This window comes from Limanda limanda, chromosome 3, assembly GCF_963576545.1.
Source record: "Limanda limanda chromosome 3, fLimLim1.1, whole genome shotgun sequence".
NCBI classification, from domain to species: Eukaryota; Metazoa; Chordata; class Actinopteri; order Pleuronectiformes; family Pleuronectidae; genus Limanda; species Limanda limanda.
In genome coordinates, this window is record NC_083638.1 from 24,223,098 (window position 1) to 24,239,555 (window position 16,458).

The following is a 16,458-nucleotide window of genomic DNA, read 5'->3' on the forward strand; positions in this document are numbered from 1 at the left end:
GATTTATGACCTGTACTGCAGGCTGCCACCAGGTGGTGATGGAGACACTTTGGCTCCACTTTTGAGTAGTGGTAATGTCATCCATCTTTATAAACAGTCTGTGGTCAGTCAAAACAATAAGTGAGGGAAACACTTTGCTGATAAAAAGCCACATTTGATCATGTAGCATGGTTGTTTTGATCGGATCCATTACAGAGCCCTCTCCCTTTAAACGCCTCTCATCCACCTGACATGCTGACGCCTCTTCGCCGCCGCTCTGTCCAATAGCAACCGCGGATTCGACCAGAAACACGCAGGGCCCGCCCACCTTCTCTGCCGTCACGCCGCCACGTACGATACGCTGCAACGCAACTTGCTGCCCCGTTTGACTGACGGCTCCGGCGACCAATGCGGGCGTCACTTCCGGTCTCACAGCTAGCACGGCCGGCTGTGAGCGAGCTAGCTGCCGACGGGACTCCAGCGGAACAGATGACGTCCAGGATGCATAACAAAGTCAGTATTTCAGTGACACGTGATTATTCTGCTTTTCTGTGACGCTCTCGACTTAACGCGGACATTCACTTTGATGCTGAGCCTGACCACGTCACGGTAGATACGTCACAAGCTGCACCAGCCAACTAGCTTCATTGGCTAAATGTGTCAGAGCTAAAGCTTCCTCTGGATATTAGTAGTTACTTGGCCATTAATATGCAAACTAAGCAGGTTAAACAGGTTATTTGAATGTGCTGCTGTATAATTAGTTTCATTGTTTGTGTGTGGGTCCGTTCAGCATCAAATACTATTTAATAATATTAATCTCTCTGTGATGAACATTTGATGTGATGACAATTGTTCTCGTTTCCAGATGTGTTGGGTCCTTCTCAGCAGCTGGGCTCTGCTGCTGCTCCAGCTCCTGGGCTTGGAGGCAGTGCCCATCAGCATGGACAAGACCAAAATCAAAGAGCCAGAGATCAAACCTGAGGAGCCTCCAGCCAGTGTGGTGAGGAGACACAGCATGAGTCATCTCCATGAAGCGAAATAACTGTTCTTATTACTAATGTTCTGTAGTGTTACACCCATGGTCAGTAGTGATCCTGCAACAATACACGGGTAGTATTAGTGGGAAGAGCAGTTAGTTCAGTGGCTTCACAGTAGAATATTTACCTGGCATTGGTAATCATCTCTATAGATATAGATCTATCTCTCTATATATACATCAGTATAATAATGTATGATACAGGTTTCTGTTTCATATTCATTTTGGGGAGTAGGAGGTCAGACAGGGAACATTGATGGAGTTAAGCAGGCTTTGTTATCTTGTAAAAGCTCATTTCCCTTTTTAATGAGCTTGTAATGCTTTTCGGACATTTCCTTTTTTACGATATGGCCAAAAATTGTATCAAGATAAAAGGTTCACATCAGTCAACATCGATGATTATTCTGGCAAATGACAAATTATTATTTCTTTTAGGTGTAAAGACTAATCTTTGCCCCTGAGTGAAGGTGGTAGTTTTTAACTCTGAGTAGAGAACGACACACATTTTATAAATCTGAGGTAGATCAGTTGTGTGTTATACCTGCTCACTGGGCTTACACAATGTATAAGCTGTATACACCGTTTATTTATTTGACTTTTGGTTATATTGCAATTGATTCAAATTATATTGCGATAACATTTGATATTGTTTTATCGGCCAGCCCTAATTTATACATTAAATCACAAATACATTTTCAGAAATGATCTGTGAGTTCCAGCCTTGACACTCGCTTTTCTTTTACCTGCCTTTTAAGAAGTAAATGAGTTTAGTAAAAGCCTCTCATTTAAATTGAATCAGTCTATCCACACAAAACATATTATCCATCAAATCCGTGCAACAGCTCCAGATGTTTTAGCTGTATGACTGCACACATTAGAGTATCTGATTTCTGTGCAAGGCTTTGTTCCTGTTAAATATTGACGCAGTGACTCAAAGTCTCAAACAAATACCATGTAGAGTCTGTGTAGAGGTTAAAATGCAACTGCAACCCCTGGAGAGCCAGTTCAGAACAGCTGCAGGATAATACGGCAGCAGAATGCAGGAATGCAGTTTGGAGGAATTTGGGTCACAGCTTGTCATTTCTACGTTTAACTAGACAGGAGATCTTTAATGTTGGTCAGCATAAATGTATCAACATGATATGTACATATCATGTTAGCTAATGATACTTTGTAAACATAATAAACAATCAAAAAGGGATCATCATTATAGAATTACCCAGTATGTTTACTCTGTCATTTTCTTACATTTCATAGGACACTGGACTTCACTATGACCGCTACCTCAGGGAAGTCATTGATTTTCTCGAGAAAGATCAGCACTTCAGAGAAAAGCTCCACAATACAGACATGGAAGACATCAAGGTATCAGCAGTTTATTTTCTTTCGTCTTATTAACATGGTGCAAAGTTTTTATCAGCCATGAGTGAACTGTAAAATGAGTCATTATTCTGAGCATTAAAGTATAAACGTTCACATGTCCCTGTTTTTAAGAAACGACTCCAATCCTCCATTGGATTTAATCGTTTTTTGCAATAAATGTAATCTCACACTGTAATTAACACATCTTTGCATCACTCCTTTGACAAAACAGGCAGGAAAGCTTGCTAAAGAGCTGGACTTTGTCAGTCACCATGTCCGAACAAAACTGGATGAACTGAAGAGGCAGGAGGTAAACAGACTGCGAACCCTGATCAAGGCCAAACAGGACATAGAAGGAGGGAATGGTATGTTGCGCAACAAAATGTATATTACCTTCTGATTGAAATATAAAATAAGATGCTACAACTTGAACAGTAAATCAATTATAAGGAAAATGCTAAATCTCTATGTTTTTTCAATTACCTAACCACTTTCTCCCTGAATAGACATCGCAGTGGATCACCAGGCTCTGCTGAAACAGTTTGAGTATTTGAACCACATGAACCCACATACTTTTGAAGTGGATGACTTAGATCGACTCATCAAATCGGTAAGGTTTCCAACATGAAAAATACAGATTGATTGCAGGACATAAACTGTTGATCTGATTTGAATTTGTCATTTGTCTAATGCCTTAAGGCAACCAATGATCTGGAGAACTTCGACAAAGAAAGACACGAGGAGTTCAAGCAGTATGAAATGATGAAAGAGCACGACAGACGGGAGCACCTGAAAACACTGGACGAGGAAGAAAGAGTGAAAGAGGAGGAGCACTACGAGGAGATGAAGAAGAAGCACGCAGATCACCCTAAAGTCAACCACCCGGTAAGTCGGACTTAATCAACAGTTATCTGCGGACACCACAGATGTAAACACATCTACCATACTGTAGAAAGTGGATGTGTTTTTATTTAATCTACCGCTATTTCTAATTATGAAGTTCACATGTTACAGGGCAGCCAGAATCAACTGAAGGAGGTGTGGGAGGATGCTGACGGCTTGGACCCTGAAGATTTCGACCCTAAGACCTTTTTCAAACTGCATGGTAAAACTTTCTTTAACCTGTCAACTGTTTAAGACTTTGATAGCTATTATGCGTCTTCAGATAAAACAGAAAATCATGTGTTTACCTGTGTCTTTCTCTATAATGCAGATTCCAATGGAGATGGCTTCTTTGACGAACAGGAGCTGGAAGCGTTGTTCACCAAAGAGGTAAATCTGCGGCATGTGAAAATGTGTCATGTTTCAGGGAACCGTCTTTGCACTGACTGTTGGTCTTTGTTATTTTAGTTGGAAAAAATCTATGACCCCACCAACGAAGAAGATGACATGCTGGAGATGGAGGAAGAGAGGCTGCGTATGAGAGAGCATGTTATGAACGAGGTACAGTAAGAGACTACAGTTTTCACAACTTTGTATAATAATGCTGCTTTTCTGTTTGTCGGGTAACTGTTATTTAAAGAAATGAATTTAATGAAATATTAATGCATTAAGTTTATCGTCACCTGAAACTTCATGATCATATTTTCATATATGTACAGTGGTGCCATCAAGGCAAAAGCCACTGTTTTTTAAGTTGTTTACATAGAGAAACAGCAAATAAACAGCTGGCTTTAAATCTTCATAATAATAGAGACTTCCATCTGTTATTTGTTGTTTTGACTCTGCAACTGAATAATAATAAACTTGAATATACACAATCTATGCTAACAATCTCTCCTCTTGTCTCCCTAATAGGTGGATTCGGACAAAGACAGGCTGGTCTCTTTAGAGGAGTTCCTGGTTGCAACAAAGAAAAAGGAATTCTTGGAGCCCGATAGCTGGGAGGTGAGATATATACACTCAATATTTCAGACTTTATCATGTTGACATTATTTCAGAGAAATTTTAAACTTTTCTTAAAACATGTGGGGCTATAATGAATGTTTCCCCCTCTGCTTTGTGTGGCTCAGACCCTGGAGCAGAACCAGGCGTACACAGACGAAGAGATGAGGGAGTTTGAGGATCATCTTGCTCAGCAGGAACAGGACCTGAACCTGAAGGCTGTCGACCTCCGGAAACAGAGAGAAGAGCTGGAGCAGCAACAGGAGCAGCTCAACGCACAGAAAATAGAGCTGCAGCAGGTAAACTGTTACCTGAAACGATAAGGGTCAGCACAGAAGGTTACTTTAACAAGGAATGAGGAAACTGTCCAAACCAAATGTTAGATGTTTGTGACTTTTAATGTTCTATCAAGACACCGGATTGAATCTTTATAGGTGGAATGTAAAGCTGGTTATTTTCCAACTGTATGCGAGAAAGTAAAGGAGTCAGTTTCTCTTACTACAAGGTTTTCTGAATATTTTCCTGACAGTGGCTTAGAAAAATGTTCACAAAATGTCAGAGCGAGCCAATGTGAAAACACAGCAGTAAAATGTTAGGAGCGAGTAGACGTGTTGTTGATATTTCTTTCACACAACGGACGTGATGCTAGAAGAATCCAAATATCTCAGGATGAAAAAGAGGAGCTGTGAATGTGTCTAAATTAAACTAAAACTAAATGTTGGAGAAATTGTGTCTGGACATTTTCTGGAGTCTTGTCATGTCTAAAAAAGTGTGATGATTTCTAAAGCTTTATTTTGCTAGGTTAGATTTTTATCCAAGTTATTAAAATGTGACTATCCACTGCACTGTATGTCACAAAATCTGATATGAAATATCTCGGTTACAGGCAGTAGAGCACATGGAACGATTGAAATCACAGAAAGTAGAACCCCCTCCAGAGGTTCATGGTAAGTGTCTACTGCACTATTTCATGTTTATTAGATCGTTTTTAGACTTTACAGGCTGAGCTCTAACAATGTTAGTCTTTGCTACAGTTGAAGGAAATGCTATTCCAGAGATATATCCAGTGGACAATCAGTTGCATCATGAAGAAGAGGCTCAACCACAAGAGCATCAGCCTGCAGCTCCAGATGCAGCTCAGGAACTCCACGCACAACAACTTCAAGACCTGGGTCAGCACGGTCTCCCCCAGACTCGCCAGGATCTGCCGCCAGGCCACCAGGAAGCTGCAGAAAGCCAACACAACCTGCCGTAATAGCTTTATCAGAACTTTCAACACCAGACTTTTGCAGCACCTCCACTCTAGCGTGCAGAGGAGAAAACCCTCCCGAGTTTCACCAGTATGACTTGGGAGTCTGGAGCGAACTCGAGATGAAGGAAAGCAGCACAAGCGGAATCCCTGTTGAATGACACCAGTGTTTGATAATAACTGTAATCTTTGGATTCATAGTGACCAACCAAGGGCATGCATCTTAAAATGTGCAATCTTAGTTGTGTTTGATGAGGTTAGAAATGATCCAGAATGTTTGGTAATGCAATCAATCAAAATATATATTTTTGTTGAACTTAGTCGACCTGCTGTCGGCTGTTCAAACTACAGAACCTCAAAATGCCACTGGCTCCACTACCTGATGGTTTTGTTGCAGGAGCTTCTCAAATGTCCTCATTGTTTTCTGACTTTACTACATAGAAACATCCCTAAACCTTTTAGATAGAGATTAATTTACACGTGTGGCTTGTGGTGAAATGCTTCACTGGACTTTTTCAGCCATTTTTGTTATTTGAGTTTAAGATTTTTTTATCATTGCATTTGACTTGGAAGAAGAGGCACTGTTATGATTTTAACGAGTTTACAGCAATCTGATGCCATAACAGGAACAATTTCAACTGAAAAATAAAGGTTAAGACAAACTTTTAAAAGACTTTTCAAAACAGGATATTTTTGGGCCACACTACAGCTCCACTCCACTTTGTTGTTGAATTAAAGTCTCCAGGTTGTCGAGATAAGGAAAACATTTTAATCATCCAACAAATAACTAACATTTTCCCCTAAATCCTTTGCGCTGCAGTTGATTAAATAAAGCAGTCAGTTACAGTTTGGTTCTACCAATAATAATTTATGAAACAACCTTATCATACAGAAAGAACCGTTGAATCCCTGAATAATTTAATTTGTTCCGTTACACTTAACAGTACAACATGCTTTTTGATTTTGGCTTGTTCATACATGGATGTATGTCATGTTTATTTATGATGATCTGATCCAAATTGATCATGACTTCTAATTTGCTTGATAAAACTGTTTCGATAGTTTATCATTTAGTATATAAACAGCGTATTTTTGATTATTTCCGCTGATTGAAAGTTTTTATTAGAGAAAGGGTGCAGATTTTTCCAGTGACACAATCAAAATACAGCAGAATTTTAACCTGTTTAGGTCAAAGTATCATGAATGTTTTAATTACTTTATACATACTCAGTGTATGCGCACACACATTAAAACCAGTAACTTGTTTTAATGTTGTGAATGGCCAGTGTAGTTTTACTCAGTTCACATCAACTTGTCTGGCTTGATCCTAGTTTGAATAACAAACTGCAGATTTTCTGATAAACCAGCAGTTTGATGAACTTGCTGCCTCTTCTCGTGTTGCGTGTCCGTCACGCTGGCAAACCGTGTCCATGGCGGACGTGTGTTAACTTAGTGCCACTTTTTTGCATCCAGTCAAACAGCTCTGCCTTACTGTGGTTTACTTCATACTAAGTTTTGACATGGAATACTTTTGTTTTCTCACCATGTTTGTTTTCTGCGTGCCGAGCGTAGGAAACAACACTGCGTCATGATTTGCACAAAATTTTCAGGTGGTGTTTCCGATTACTTTCTGCTGGATTAAAGTCATTTGATGGTACTGTACACCTGCCTTCAACATAAGTTATCTTTCAGGTTGATCACCTGGTGAATGATGTATTAAACTTTCACAGTATGATGGAATACACGTTTTGTTATTTGTAATTACCTTGTTTATTTATAGTGATTCATTATAAATGGCATGTACTTTGGACCTGTTTGTAGGCTTCACACTGCATGTGAGAATGAACAAACTGAATGTAACACAAAGACTTTGCCACTGGAATTGTCTTGAAGTCACAGGTTTGAAGGCCTCAGTGACAAGACCCAACTGAACCAATCCAATGTGACGTGAAAGTGTTCGGAATTAACATAGCAGAAAATAATAGAACACAACTTTATTGAAACAGTCTCAATGAATAACATCAGCATACAAAGAGGTGATGGCGTAAGAGGTGAATGGGGTTAAAAAAAAAAAGAAAACCAAAACATCGAATGCCTTCATGAGACGTATTAGATCAAAAAGGAAAGAGTGACTGGCAACACTGGGCAGAAGAAAATCAACCGCATGGAATTAGATCGACAGTGGCAGGGTATTTTTTGCATTTATTTTGTACAAAAAATAAATTAATGAAATCTTTCAAGTTTACAGGAATATCTATTTGTTGTCTTACAACACACAGACATGCTGATAATCCTACATGTGGTGAAGTTCAGCATTTTGTGTTAAAACATTAAGAGGATCTAGACAGACCAAAGCAGACTGACTCAGATAGTAGTAGGCCAGGAGTTAAAAAAATAAGATTACCAATGAGAAATAAAACATTGTTAGAAAAGTGAACAGGGGCGAACACATTCAAAAATCCTGAATGTTCAACGTGGCGCAACTTGGTGGTCCTTGGAATCCTCTAGGACCTCATCGCTTGAGCGTTACCTCGAGACAAACCTCGAGGTCCTTGGGCGGCTCCCCGCTTGTAGCCTTGCTGATATCCCTCCTTGAAGAAACAGAATTGGTAAACATTTACCATCAATAGCCATCTTACACATTCAAAAATAGTAGAGTATTAACTGGATAACACAAGATATTTTGTACATTAAGTAGTGAATAATTAAAGAAGCCTTACCCGCTGGTAGGTGGTATTAGAATAGTCCCGAGATGTGTTGAATTGGGTTTGACCATAACCGCCGCTGGGAGCGTTTGAGAAAGGAGGGCGGTAGCCTTCATATCCCCCTGAAATGATGCATCATGTCAATAAAATAAACCAAACCAAACACTACAGCTGAATATTTGTTTTACACAGTTTGATGCTTGTACCTCTGAATCCATTAGAAGAGCCCCGGTATCCATTCATCACGCCCCGAGCGTTCCTGGGTCCGGACCTGGGCGCGGCCCTGCTGTTGTAGAAGGACTGTCCCGACTGTGCAAACCCTGCACCTGGAGGCGATTCTTCATGGGCTCCTGCTGGAGGCAGGACTGGTTCTTGGGGCTGGAACCCACCAACAACTGGACAGCAGCAAACAAGACGAACATTTTACAATTAAAATTTAAAATAACATTCATCCTGAAAAATCTTCACTTGTTTTTTTGCCTCAGTCAAATTGACTGTGATGAAAGGTATTTAATGTTTCAGGACGAAGAAAACATAAAGGGTCTGTAAATCCCAACAAATATTTTAACTCATGCAAACAATTCTGTTTATGCAAAATAGAAACATGTGATTTCCTCTAGAATCCTAATCATAAAGTGTTTAATTTTCCTCACTATACTTTCTTATGCCATCTGCTGACCGTAGAGGTGATAATCTATCTCAGCAGCCTGCTGTGGTGTACAGGCAACTAGCTGAAGCTGGAGCCTCACCTGACTGTAATGTTTCCTGTGGGATTTCCGGCTGGTTGACAGTAGTCTCCGACTGGCTGCTGAAGCCCTGTCCATAGCCACCAGGGAACTGACTGGGCTGCTTCAGAGGGTCAGCTTGGCCTTCAGTGGCTGGAGGTACAGGTGCATTCATATTAAATACCTGAGGAAGAAGAAAAGGTTTCTGTATTTCAATCTGCAAAAACAAAATATCACAGTCCCAGTAGAGCGTCTGGAAAGAAAGGATTTATTTCCGGTTGGGAAATAAGGGCAATATTCGAATTGCTGCAGCATTTGCTATCCAGTGTTTTGCTGCAGCTTATGAGCCAATTTATCGTGTACATACACGTACAGAACCAGAATGTTTTTGACTGAGGGTAAAAAGTCCAAACATATTCACTGGATCCAGATAGAACGCGTACCGCTTGCACTGACTGGAAGGGCGCTGCGTTGACATTGATGCCTCCAGTGTGTGTGGGCTTGGAGACAGGTGGGAAGGCAGAGGACAGGGAACATGGGGCGGGGGACTGCTCGGACGAAAGAGACATCGAGGCCTGAGGTGGGAGGAAGGAGGAAACGGGGATGGCGAGGAAACAAGGATTGTGGAGAGGTCAATGTGAAAGAAGGGATCTTAGATTTTTCCCCTTCTACCCCTTTTCCCCTTATCACCATTTTATATAACTCCCTGTTATATAAAGTAGATGAGATCATGATATGTTGAAGAGCGTCACGGTAAATCCATGTAGCAGCACTTTTAAAGCAAGGCCCACGTATACAATGACCTGTACTTCTCTAGTTAATAAAAGGATGCACCGCTCTTTACAACACATCAAATCTCACCAACTGCTTCCTTCCTGCTGAGCTTCCTCTTGACTTACTTGTGAGGATTCTTGCGGTCCCGGCACAACACTTGTTTGGGGAAGTCTGGACTCTGAAAGGGCTGTTTGAAAGAAAATAAAAAGTTATTAAGACTTTAGAAACTACTCTGTGGATCCAAAGGATGTGGACACCGTTTAGATGTTTTCTAATTTGGACTCTTGTGCATATTACATGCAGACGTAATATAAGTTAAAGTTCAGACTTTCCGATTTAATTGAAGTTTGATTAAAAACAGTTAAGCAATTAAAGCCATTTTATATACTGGCACATCAGAGGCCCAGAGGAAATTAATTCTACAGGCGCCTCCAGTTGCTGCTTCTGTGTGGGTCTGTAACTAAAGCTGGAAGTTTTCTCTTCAATCACATCTTCATGGCTTCATTCTAAATCCATTGTGATGATGTACAGACGGGCAAATCTCAAAAGACCCGACAATAAAACCAAGTACCAAAAACAGTGACCAGACATTTCTCAATAGAATTTGTTCAGAGTTCAAGTAAAATCAAGTTGCACTGACGTGAAGGGCAGCTCATCTGCTGCTGGTCCGCAGGCTTCATGGGCTGAGCCGACACAATGGCTGGGTCCAGAGCCTGGCCGTCAAACTCCAACACTGAGTCCTGGGATAAAAAGGGAAATATATTGTTGAGTCATGGATCAGATTTAGAGACAGTGATGTAACAAAGTAAGTCCTGCATCCTACATCAGCCGGCATTTGCCCTACACGAGGCGTTCAATAAATCAGCTGAGAAAATTATGGCTGAGTCAGTATCATGTGTTAAATCTCTTTATACCTTATTGGTGGGCACATTTGTTTCCATGAGACACTCATGTATTTTTGTAAAGTGCTCCACAAAAGAAGATTATTTTTACTTAAGTATGTTCCAATGAAAAACTAGCTCCACGCTTACCCTACAGATTCCTTCTCTGTAGCTACCTGTGTCATTTAACTTTGTCTCCATGAGAAAGCAGACAAAGATTTAACTACATCGATCAATATGCTGGACACTTCAGTATATAGGGAGAGTATTTCACCTGCATGAAGTTGTAGGTCCCTTGCATCTGGGCCATGAGGTCTTGCACAACCTGCTTTCTGACCACTGGGTCAGCGTTCGGGGGGGGGCTGTCACAGTCCATAGTAACAGGTGGCTCTGGTGTCAGCTGGGCAGGGGGCTGCTGCTGGAGGGAATTTACCATCTATTCAACACAGATACATATGACAAATGTATATCAAAGTAATGTTGTTGAAACATGGCACAGTGGCATTATGTTGGCATGGTATCACTGTTGTGATTGCAGCTCAGCAGCGTACCTGAGCCTCCACTGTCCACTCCTCCACTTGTTCTTTGTCTGTGCTGCTGTACGAAGCTTCTGGAATGAACTGTCTGTTTACAAACTATAAACACAAGACAACAAACTGAAAATGAAAAACAGCAGAAAGAGGAAATCTTATTTGTATGATTTATAAAACAACGTTGGAGCAATTATTGTAGAAATCTCACCTCTGTGGTTTCCACTTTAATTGGTGGGGTATATTTTTCACTCGCTGTTCCTTCTGGAGAAAAAAAGGCAAATGTGAATTCAGGGTTTTTTTTAAGAAGTAATGCACACACATATCTGTGAATGGGTTTTTAGTTACCAGGTTCTGATAGCTGCTCCCCAGCGTTGGACTCAGCCACCACAGTCTGCTCCTCTGGTTCCTCTTCCTGCTCACACGTCCCATTCTGATGAGTCTGGGCTCGGTCAAAGTAACCACTGAGCAGCACTTTGTCCAGAATGTCCTTCAGTGACTTATCTGGAATAAAGAGTGACAAGTTAGAAAACAGAGGAATGTCTCATTGATTGATACATACAGTTCCTGGAGAAAATAGTCAGACAAAAATAAAGCAGAGCCCAGAGTTTCTATGGGAAAAACAACTTACATTAAATAACCCACAATGACCAAGTGAAAATATCTGCAGCACGCATCAATCAGGTCTTAGTGGTAGAGAATGAGTAGCTGGAAGCCACTTTGAGACAAGGCACATTACAGCCAGAGCATTTAAAAGAACTTTAAGGGCGAGCAACACCAGCCACTGCTCATAAACTCACAAAGTACCCCCCCCAGGGACATTTTTATGGTGATGGCCGCTACATGCAGAGAGGTCCTTGAAGAGAACCTGCCCTAGGCTGCATATGACATGAGACTGGGGCGTCAGCACGACAACAACCAAAATCATACAGTCAAACTAAATTGTAATGACTATTGGACACATTTATAATTGTCCTTGAGTGGCCAATCTAAAGCCTGAACTTAAACCCGATCGAACATGAAGATCAAAACCATTGATTTGATGAAACTTGATGTAGAAAGGAAAATCTAAACCCAGTGTGTGCAAATGCAGTCCAAGACTCTCCCCACTAAGAGGTAAAGCTGTGACTGCTTCTAAAGGAGCTGAATTGTTTTTATATTAAGGTTTTAGATATTTTAGACATTTAAATATGTCAGAAAACATATTTTCACTTTGTCATTATGGGTCAATGTTAAGATTGATTGTGAAAATGGTAATTTTGTTAATTATCAATAAAGTACAACATGCAAAGAGCTTACTGAATACTTCCAACAGTAATTAATTGTGTATTTGTGGCGGAGGATAAAAACACATAAAACTCACATGTGGTCCCTGCCACAGCCTTGTCATGGCCTTCCAGCAGCTCCCACAAGTGTATTGAGGCATCTTCATATTGGTCAGTCAACCTGCACACAGGGTAACACAGATGGTAATAAGCTACTGATCCTCTGTTCAACAATCATTTACACAACATATTTAAATGGTGATAATAAAGCACACTTTCATATTTGTGGTACTGGAAATCCCAGGCCCCCTCTTACCTGACGTCGTAGTTCCTATCAGGTCCCACGAGCTTGTAAAACTCGTCCAGGGAGGTGAGGTCAGCATCAGTGAGCAGAGGGGAACCAGTGGCATCAGTTCGTTTCAGGTCCTGTCGGACGCTGTCATCCCCCAACTGGTCCAGTAAAAACTGAAGCTCCAAAACCGTCTTCAGCCGCCGCTGCTCCATCTCCTCTCGCTGGAGCTGTTCCCGTCTTGCAGTCTTTTTCACTGCCTTTTGAATCTGAACACACAAAGTCACGCATGTTTAGATGCATTTTGTTTCACGAGTCCCTAACAAATCAATGAAATGCAATGGCTGAGATCTCATTATAGATTTGACTTTGCTTGAGACTGAGAAAACATTTGCTACGGCTGCAGTTGTGAATAAATGTCACTAAAGAGATGCATCATACAGAGAAAACCATTAAAAATTGAACGATGACAGGGTTTGAACCAATCACCAGCATATGAGACTCAAAACAACAAAGGTCTCACCTCTTGGCCCAACGCCATGAAGTTTTTCTGCAATTCTCGAGCAAACTCCAGATTGTAGGTGATCTCTTGGTACTTCGTCAAGGCGTCCTTCAGGTGAGGAAAAAAAAGAAATTCAGATGTACCATTATAGAAATGATATTAAAGGTTGCAATAATAGATAAGAATGCACTGTTTTGCAGAAAAAATTAGAACACTGATTAGATTCTGATAAACTAAAAGAAAAACTAAAGAGCATTTGTATTGAGTCAAGAAATGTTGATAAGTGTATAAGAAAACTGCAGTTTGTCTTTTCTTACCAACTGATCTTGATTCAGGCTTTCTCCTTTATTCTTCTTTGCCTGGTAATCATCAAGTTTGGACTGTAAGAATAGAAAAAAAAACATGAAATAAATTGTACATCAACAGAAAAATCACATGCTTGCATGAAAGAGACTATTTCTGATCAGGCTGTTGGTCGATATGCTCAAAATCTCACATTCCAAATAGATCTTTCTAAAATCATTAAAGGGGATAATTATGCCATATCATTATGATAACCGCAATACATTCATAACGGAACACAACCAGCTTAGGGCTACACAAAACAAATGTATTTAAATCGTGACAGAACTACAAATACCTTTTTCTTCTCCATGTTGCGAACCTTCTTGTCCATCACACCAAGAACCTGCTTCATGGCCTCAGACTGACTTCCATTCCCCAGGTCTGGAGTCACAGACTGGACAGCACTGTTGCCAACCATAGCTGAAGGCATCTATGGGGAGAAGAGGTGAAACAGATTAATTCTGAACCAACACCTGAGGGATATCCCAGTTGGGTTATGCAACGCAGTGTAGAAAGTTGATACTTTTAATGGAAAAGGGTACATTGGTTTCAGTTTCTTTGATTTTTGTCCTGGAATAACTTCAGGTGATGTAGGAGATGGGGGCATTTTGCACAAGGCTCTTGAGTGGATGTTTACTATTGATACATATATAGATTAGTTAAAATTATTTTACAGGCTATCAAGTACAAGTCAGCTGGGGCTACAATAGTTACCCAGGAGGATTCACTTTGACTAAGGTTAGAAACCCTTCCATGGTACAGACAGCTTTATGACTTTCATGTCATCTGGGGTTAACGATGAGACAATGACAGTCAAATGAGGCTGGGCCAGAGAAAGTGAAGCATGGATAATCCAGCAAATCAGGCCGTCGTCTATTTTGGCTAAGAACGAATAAAACCATTTGATGGTCAATCATGGGGAATCACATGTGTGCAAATTGTGTGCAGGAACTAAATCAGTCTGGAAGTTATCACAAGTTGAAACCTAGGCCTGCTAATCAAAGTTAAAACCCCCCCTAGCCCCATTAGAAGACACCGGCTAATCTCACGTTGAGAGATGCTAACATTACACGACCGACCCACTTCCCGTCGGGTTAAACGTGACGATATAAACCAGTCTGGGTTCCCGGTGCTGGACTGGTGCGGGGTTAGGGTTAGCTAGCTACACCAGATCCGCTCAGTAGGCGAGGAACCCTGCTCCTAATCTCCCCATCCTATTGTTAGCATGGGGAGCTAGCGTGCTCGGTAACGTTATGCGGCTAAAGCCCGGACTCGACCCCGCAGGTCACTTCAAGCTAACCCGATTAAAACGTGTGATTCTCGGGGGGGTTTTGTACTCGGTTGATATGGAAGTCGAGTCTTCACTGAACGTTTTTCAAGCCGTCAAAAACAAAGAGCTCGACGGGGCGCTGCGACAACTCACTCGGGGGGGGACAGAGAAACGTGATTAAAGGCGGTTTTTGTTTCCGCCGCCATTTGTCGTCGATGGCGTGAGACTCCTTTACCTTTATCCTCTTCGTCTTCAGAGAGCTGGTGTGCGGGCGGGTTGAAGGGAGGGGAGCTGAGCGAGCGCAGTCCGGGTCGGCTAGCTGCTCCGGGCTCTTTCTGGAAGGATGCTCAGGCTCACACCGGCCGATAGCTGCTGCGGCTACAAGGACCCCTCCACCCGCCTCTCTGCGAGTCTCCGAGCTGCCTGACTGAAAATCACACACATCACCAGAAGAGAACAAACCCAGACAGGTGACGTCATTCTGCTGTTACGACGACAGGTTGACGGTGTTGCGACATTTATTTTTTCAACCTTTAATGGATTTTTTCGATTTTTAGATGCAGATGTTCAGCAGGAATCAGGATATGATTCCAGATGTGGGGTATAGATGTTATGACAGGAGGTGTAGCCCATCTCATGGACTGTGTCTATAAACCCTGTGTATTATATATATGTACATACAGTCCATGATCTGACTGAAACAACTTTACATTTCCTTTAAAGGTTCAGTGTGTAGAATTTACTGACATCTAGTGGTGAGGTTGCATGTTGCAGCTGAGTGCCCCCTCACATCAGCCTCCCCTTTCAAACATGAGAGAGAACTTGTGACAGCCCAAATTTTCATAAAAACTCAAAAGACATTTAGTTTGTCCAGTTTGAACCACTGTAAAAAAAACAACATGGTGGCCTCCGTATAGAGGACCAGCTCCTGATGTAAGTATAAAAAAACCAAGACAGCTGACGTCATTCTGTTGTTACGACGACAGGGGGACGGTGTTGCGACTGTACATTTGTTCACCCTTTGATGGATTTTTGATTTTTAAATGCAGATGTTCAGCAGGAATCAGGATATGATTCCAGATGTGGGGTATAGATGTAATGACAGGATGTGTAGCCCATCTCATAGACTGTGTCTATAAACCTGACTGATCTGACTGAAACATCTTCACATTTCCTTTAAAGGTTCAGTGTGTAGAATTTAGTGACATCTAGTGGTAACGTTGCATGTTGCAGCTAAGTCACACCTCACCTCAGCCTCCCCTTTCAAACATGAGAGAGATCTTGTGGCAGCCCAAATTTTCATAAAAACTCCAAAGATGATTAGTTTGTCCAGTTTGAACGACTGTAAAAAGGAAAAAACCTGATGGCCTCCGTAGAGAGGAACAGCCCCTGATGTTAATATAAAGTATTTAAAAATAAAGGGGAAAATTCCAAGGTAAAGAAAACAGCAATTCATACATTTGAGATGAAACACACAAGTGAAAACACCACAAAGATGATTTTATATTCACTTCCTGTCACTAGATCCCTTTCACCTAAATCGTTCACGCTGAACCTTTAAGTAATTAATTTAGTTTTGAATGCATATTCTGAATAACGGGAGACCACATCTTGTAGGATGGCATTATTTTACTCAAGGTGGTACATATATGTTGTAAACTC

General features: G+C 41.2%; 2 protein-coding genes across 8 annotated transcripts; one reads left to right on the plus strand and one right to left on the minus strand.

Annotated features, from left to right (window-relative positions):
* Positions 1 to 368: 368 nt before the first annotated feature.
* nucb2a (nucleobindin 2a) lies at positions 369 to 7,250 on the plus strand. 5 transcript variants are annotated; one of them, XM_061068148.1, is made up of 13 exons: positions 369 to 492; positions 845 to 979; positions 2,273 to 2,380; positions 2,610 to 2,742; positions 2,884 to 2,987; positions 3,077 to 3,262; positions 3,392 to 3,482; positions 3,591 to 3,649; positions 3,728 to 3,820; positions 4,175 to 4,264; positions 4,390 to 4,560; positions 5,148 to 5,208; positions 5,296 to 7,250. In XM_061068148.1, exons 1-13 carry the CDS (start codon positions 388 to 390, stop codon positions 5,514 to 5,516), a joined length of 1,557 nt encoding a protein of 518 aa, XP_060924131.1. In that variant the 5' UTR covers positions 369 to 387; the 3' UTR covers positions 5,517 to 7,250. The 5 variants fall into 5 exon arrangements, with proteins under 5 accessions (XP_060924131.1, XP_060924134.1, XP_060924133.1 ...); XM_061068151.1 differs by lacking the exon at positions 369 to 492 and adding an exon at positions 528 to 588; XM_061068150.1 differs by lacking the exon at positions 369 to 492 and adding an exon at positions 662 to 759.
* A 239-nt stretch (positions 7,251 to 7,489) lies between these two features.
* Positions 7,490 to 15,178, minus strand: caprin1a (cell cycle associated protein 1a). 3 transcript variants are annotated; one of them, XM_061068146.1, is made up of 17 exons: positions 15,032 to 15,178; positions 13,822 to 13,956; positions 13,499 to 13,561; positions 13,203 to 13,289; positions 12,707 to 12,948; positions 12,489 to 12,571; positions 11,474 to 11,629; positions 11,337 to 11,389; positions 11,147 to 11,230; positions 10,870 to 11,010; positions 10,355 to 10,454; positions 9,840 to 9,901; positions 9,384 to 9,515; positions 8,965 to 9,124; positions 8,422 to 8,610; positions 8,231 to 8,337; positions 7,490 to 8,101 (listed from the first exon to the last, which is right to left on the minus strand). In XM_061068146.1, exons 2-17 carry the CDS (start codon positions 13,954 to 13,956, stop codon positions 8,015 to 8,017), a joined length of 1,881 nt encoding a protein of 626 aa, XP_060924129.1. In that variant the 5' UTR covers positions 15,032 to 15,178; the 3' UTR covers positions 7,490 to 8,014. The 3 variants fall into 3 exon arrangements, with proteins under 3 accessions (XP_060924129.1, XP_060924128.1, XP_060924130.1); XM_061068145.1 differs by having other exon boundaries at positions 10,870 to 11,031; XM_061068147.1 differs by lacking the exon at positions 9,384 to 9,515 and having other exon boundaries at positions 10,870 to 11,031.
* Positions 15,179 to 16,458: the final 1,280 nt, after the last annotated feature.

What these genes read in the sequence shown, in the direction of transcription:
- nucb2a (XM_061068148.1), top strand. Translation starts at nt 388, where the DNA reads ATGCGGGCGTCACTTCCGGTCTCACAGCTAGCACGGCCGGCTGTGAGC. An exon ending in CAGACATGGAAGACATCAAG is followed by an intron (nt 2,381 to 2,609) that starts GTATCAGCAGTT and finishes TTGACAAAACAG; the next exon opens with GCAGGAAAGCTTGCTAAAGA. An exon ending in ACCCTAAAGTCAACCACCCG is followed by an intron (nt 3,263 to 3,391) that starts GTAAGTCGGACT and finishes CACATGTTACAG; the next exon opens with GGCAGCCAGAATCAACTGAA.
- caprin1a (XM_061068145.1), bottom strand. Translation starts at nt 13,956, where the DNA reads ATGCCTTCAGCTATGGTTGGCAACAGTGCTGTCCAGTCTGTGACTCCA. An exon ending in GGCTGTGGCAGGGACCACAT is followed by an intron (nt 11,630 to 12,488) that starts GTGAGTTTTATG and finishes TCTTTATTCCAG; the next exon opens with ATAAGTCACTGAAGGACATT. An exon ending in TTAAAGTGGAAACCACAGAG is followed by an intron (nt 11,231 to 11,336) that starts GTGAGATTTCTA and finishes TTGTGTTTATAG; the next exon opens with TTTGTAAACAGACAGTTCAT.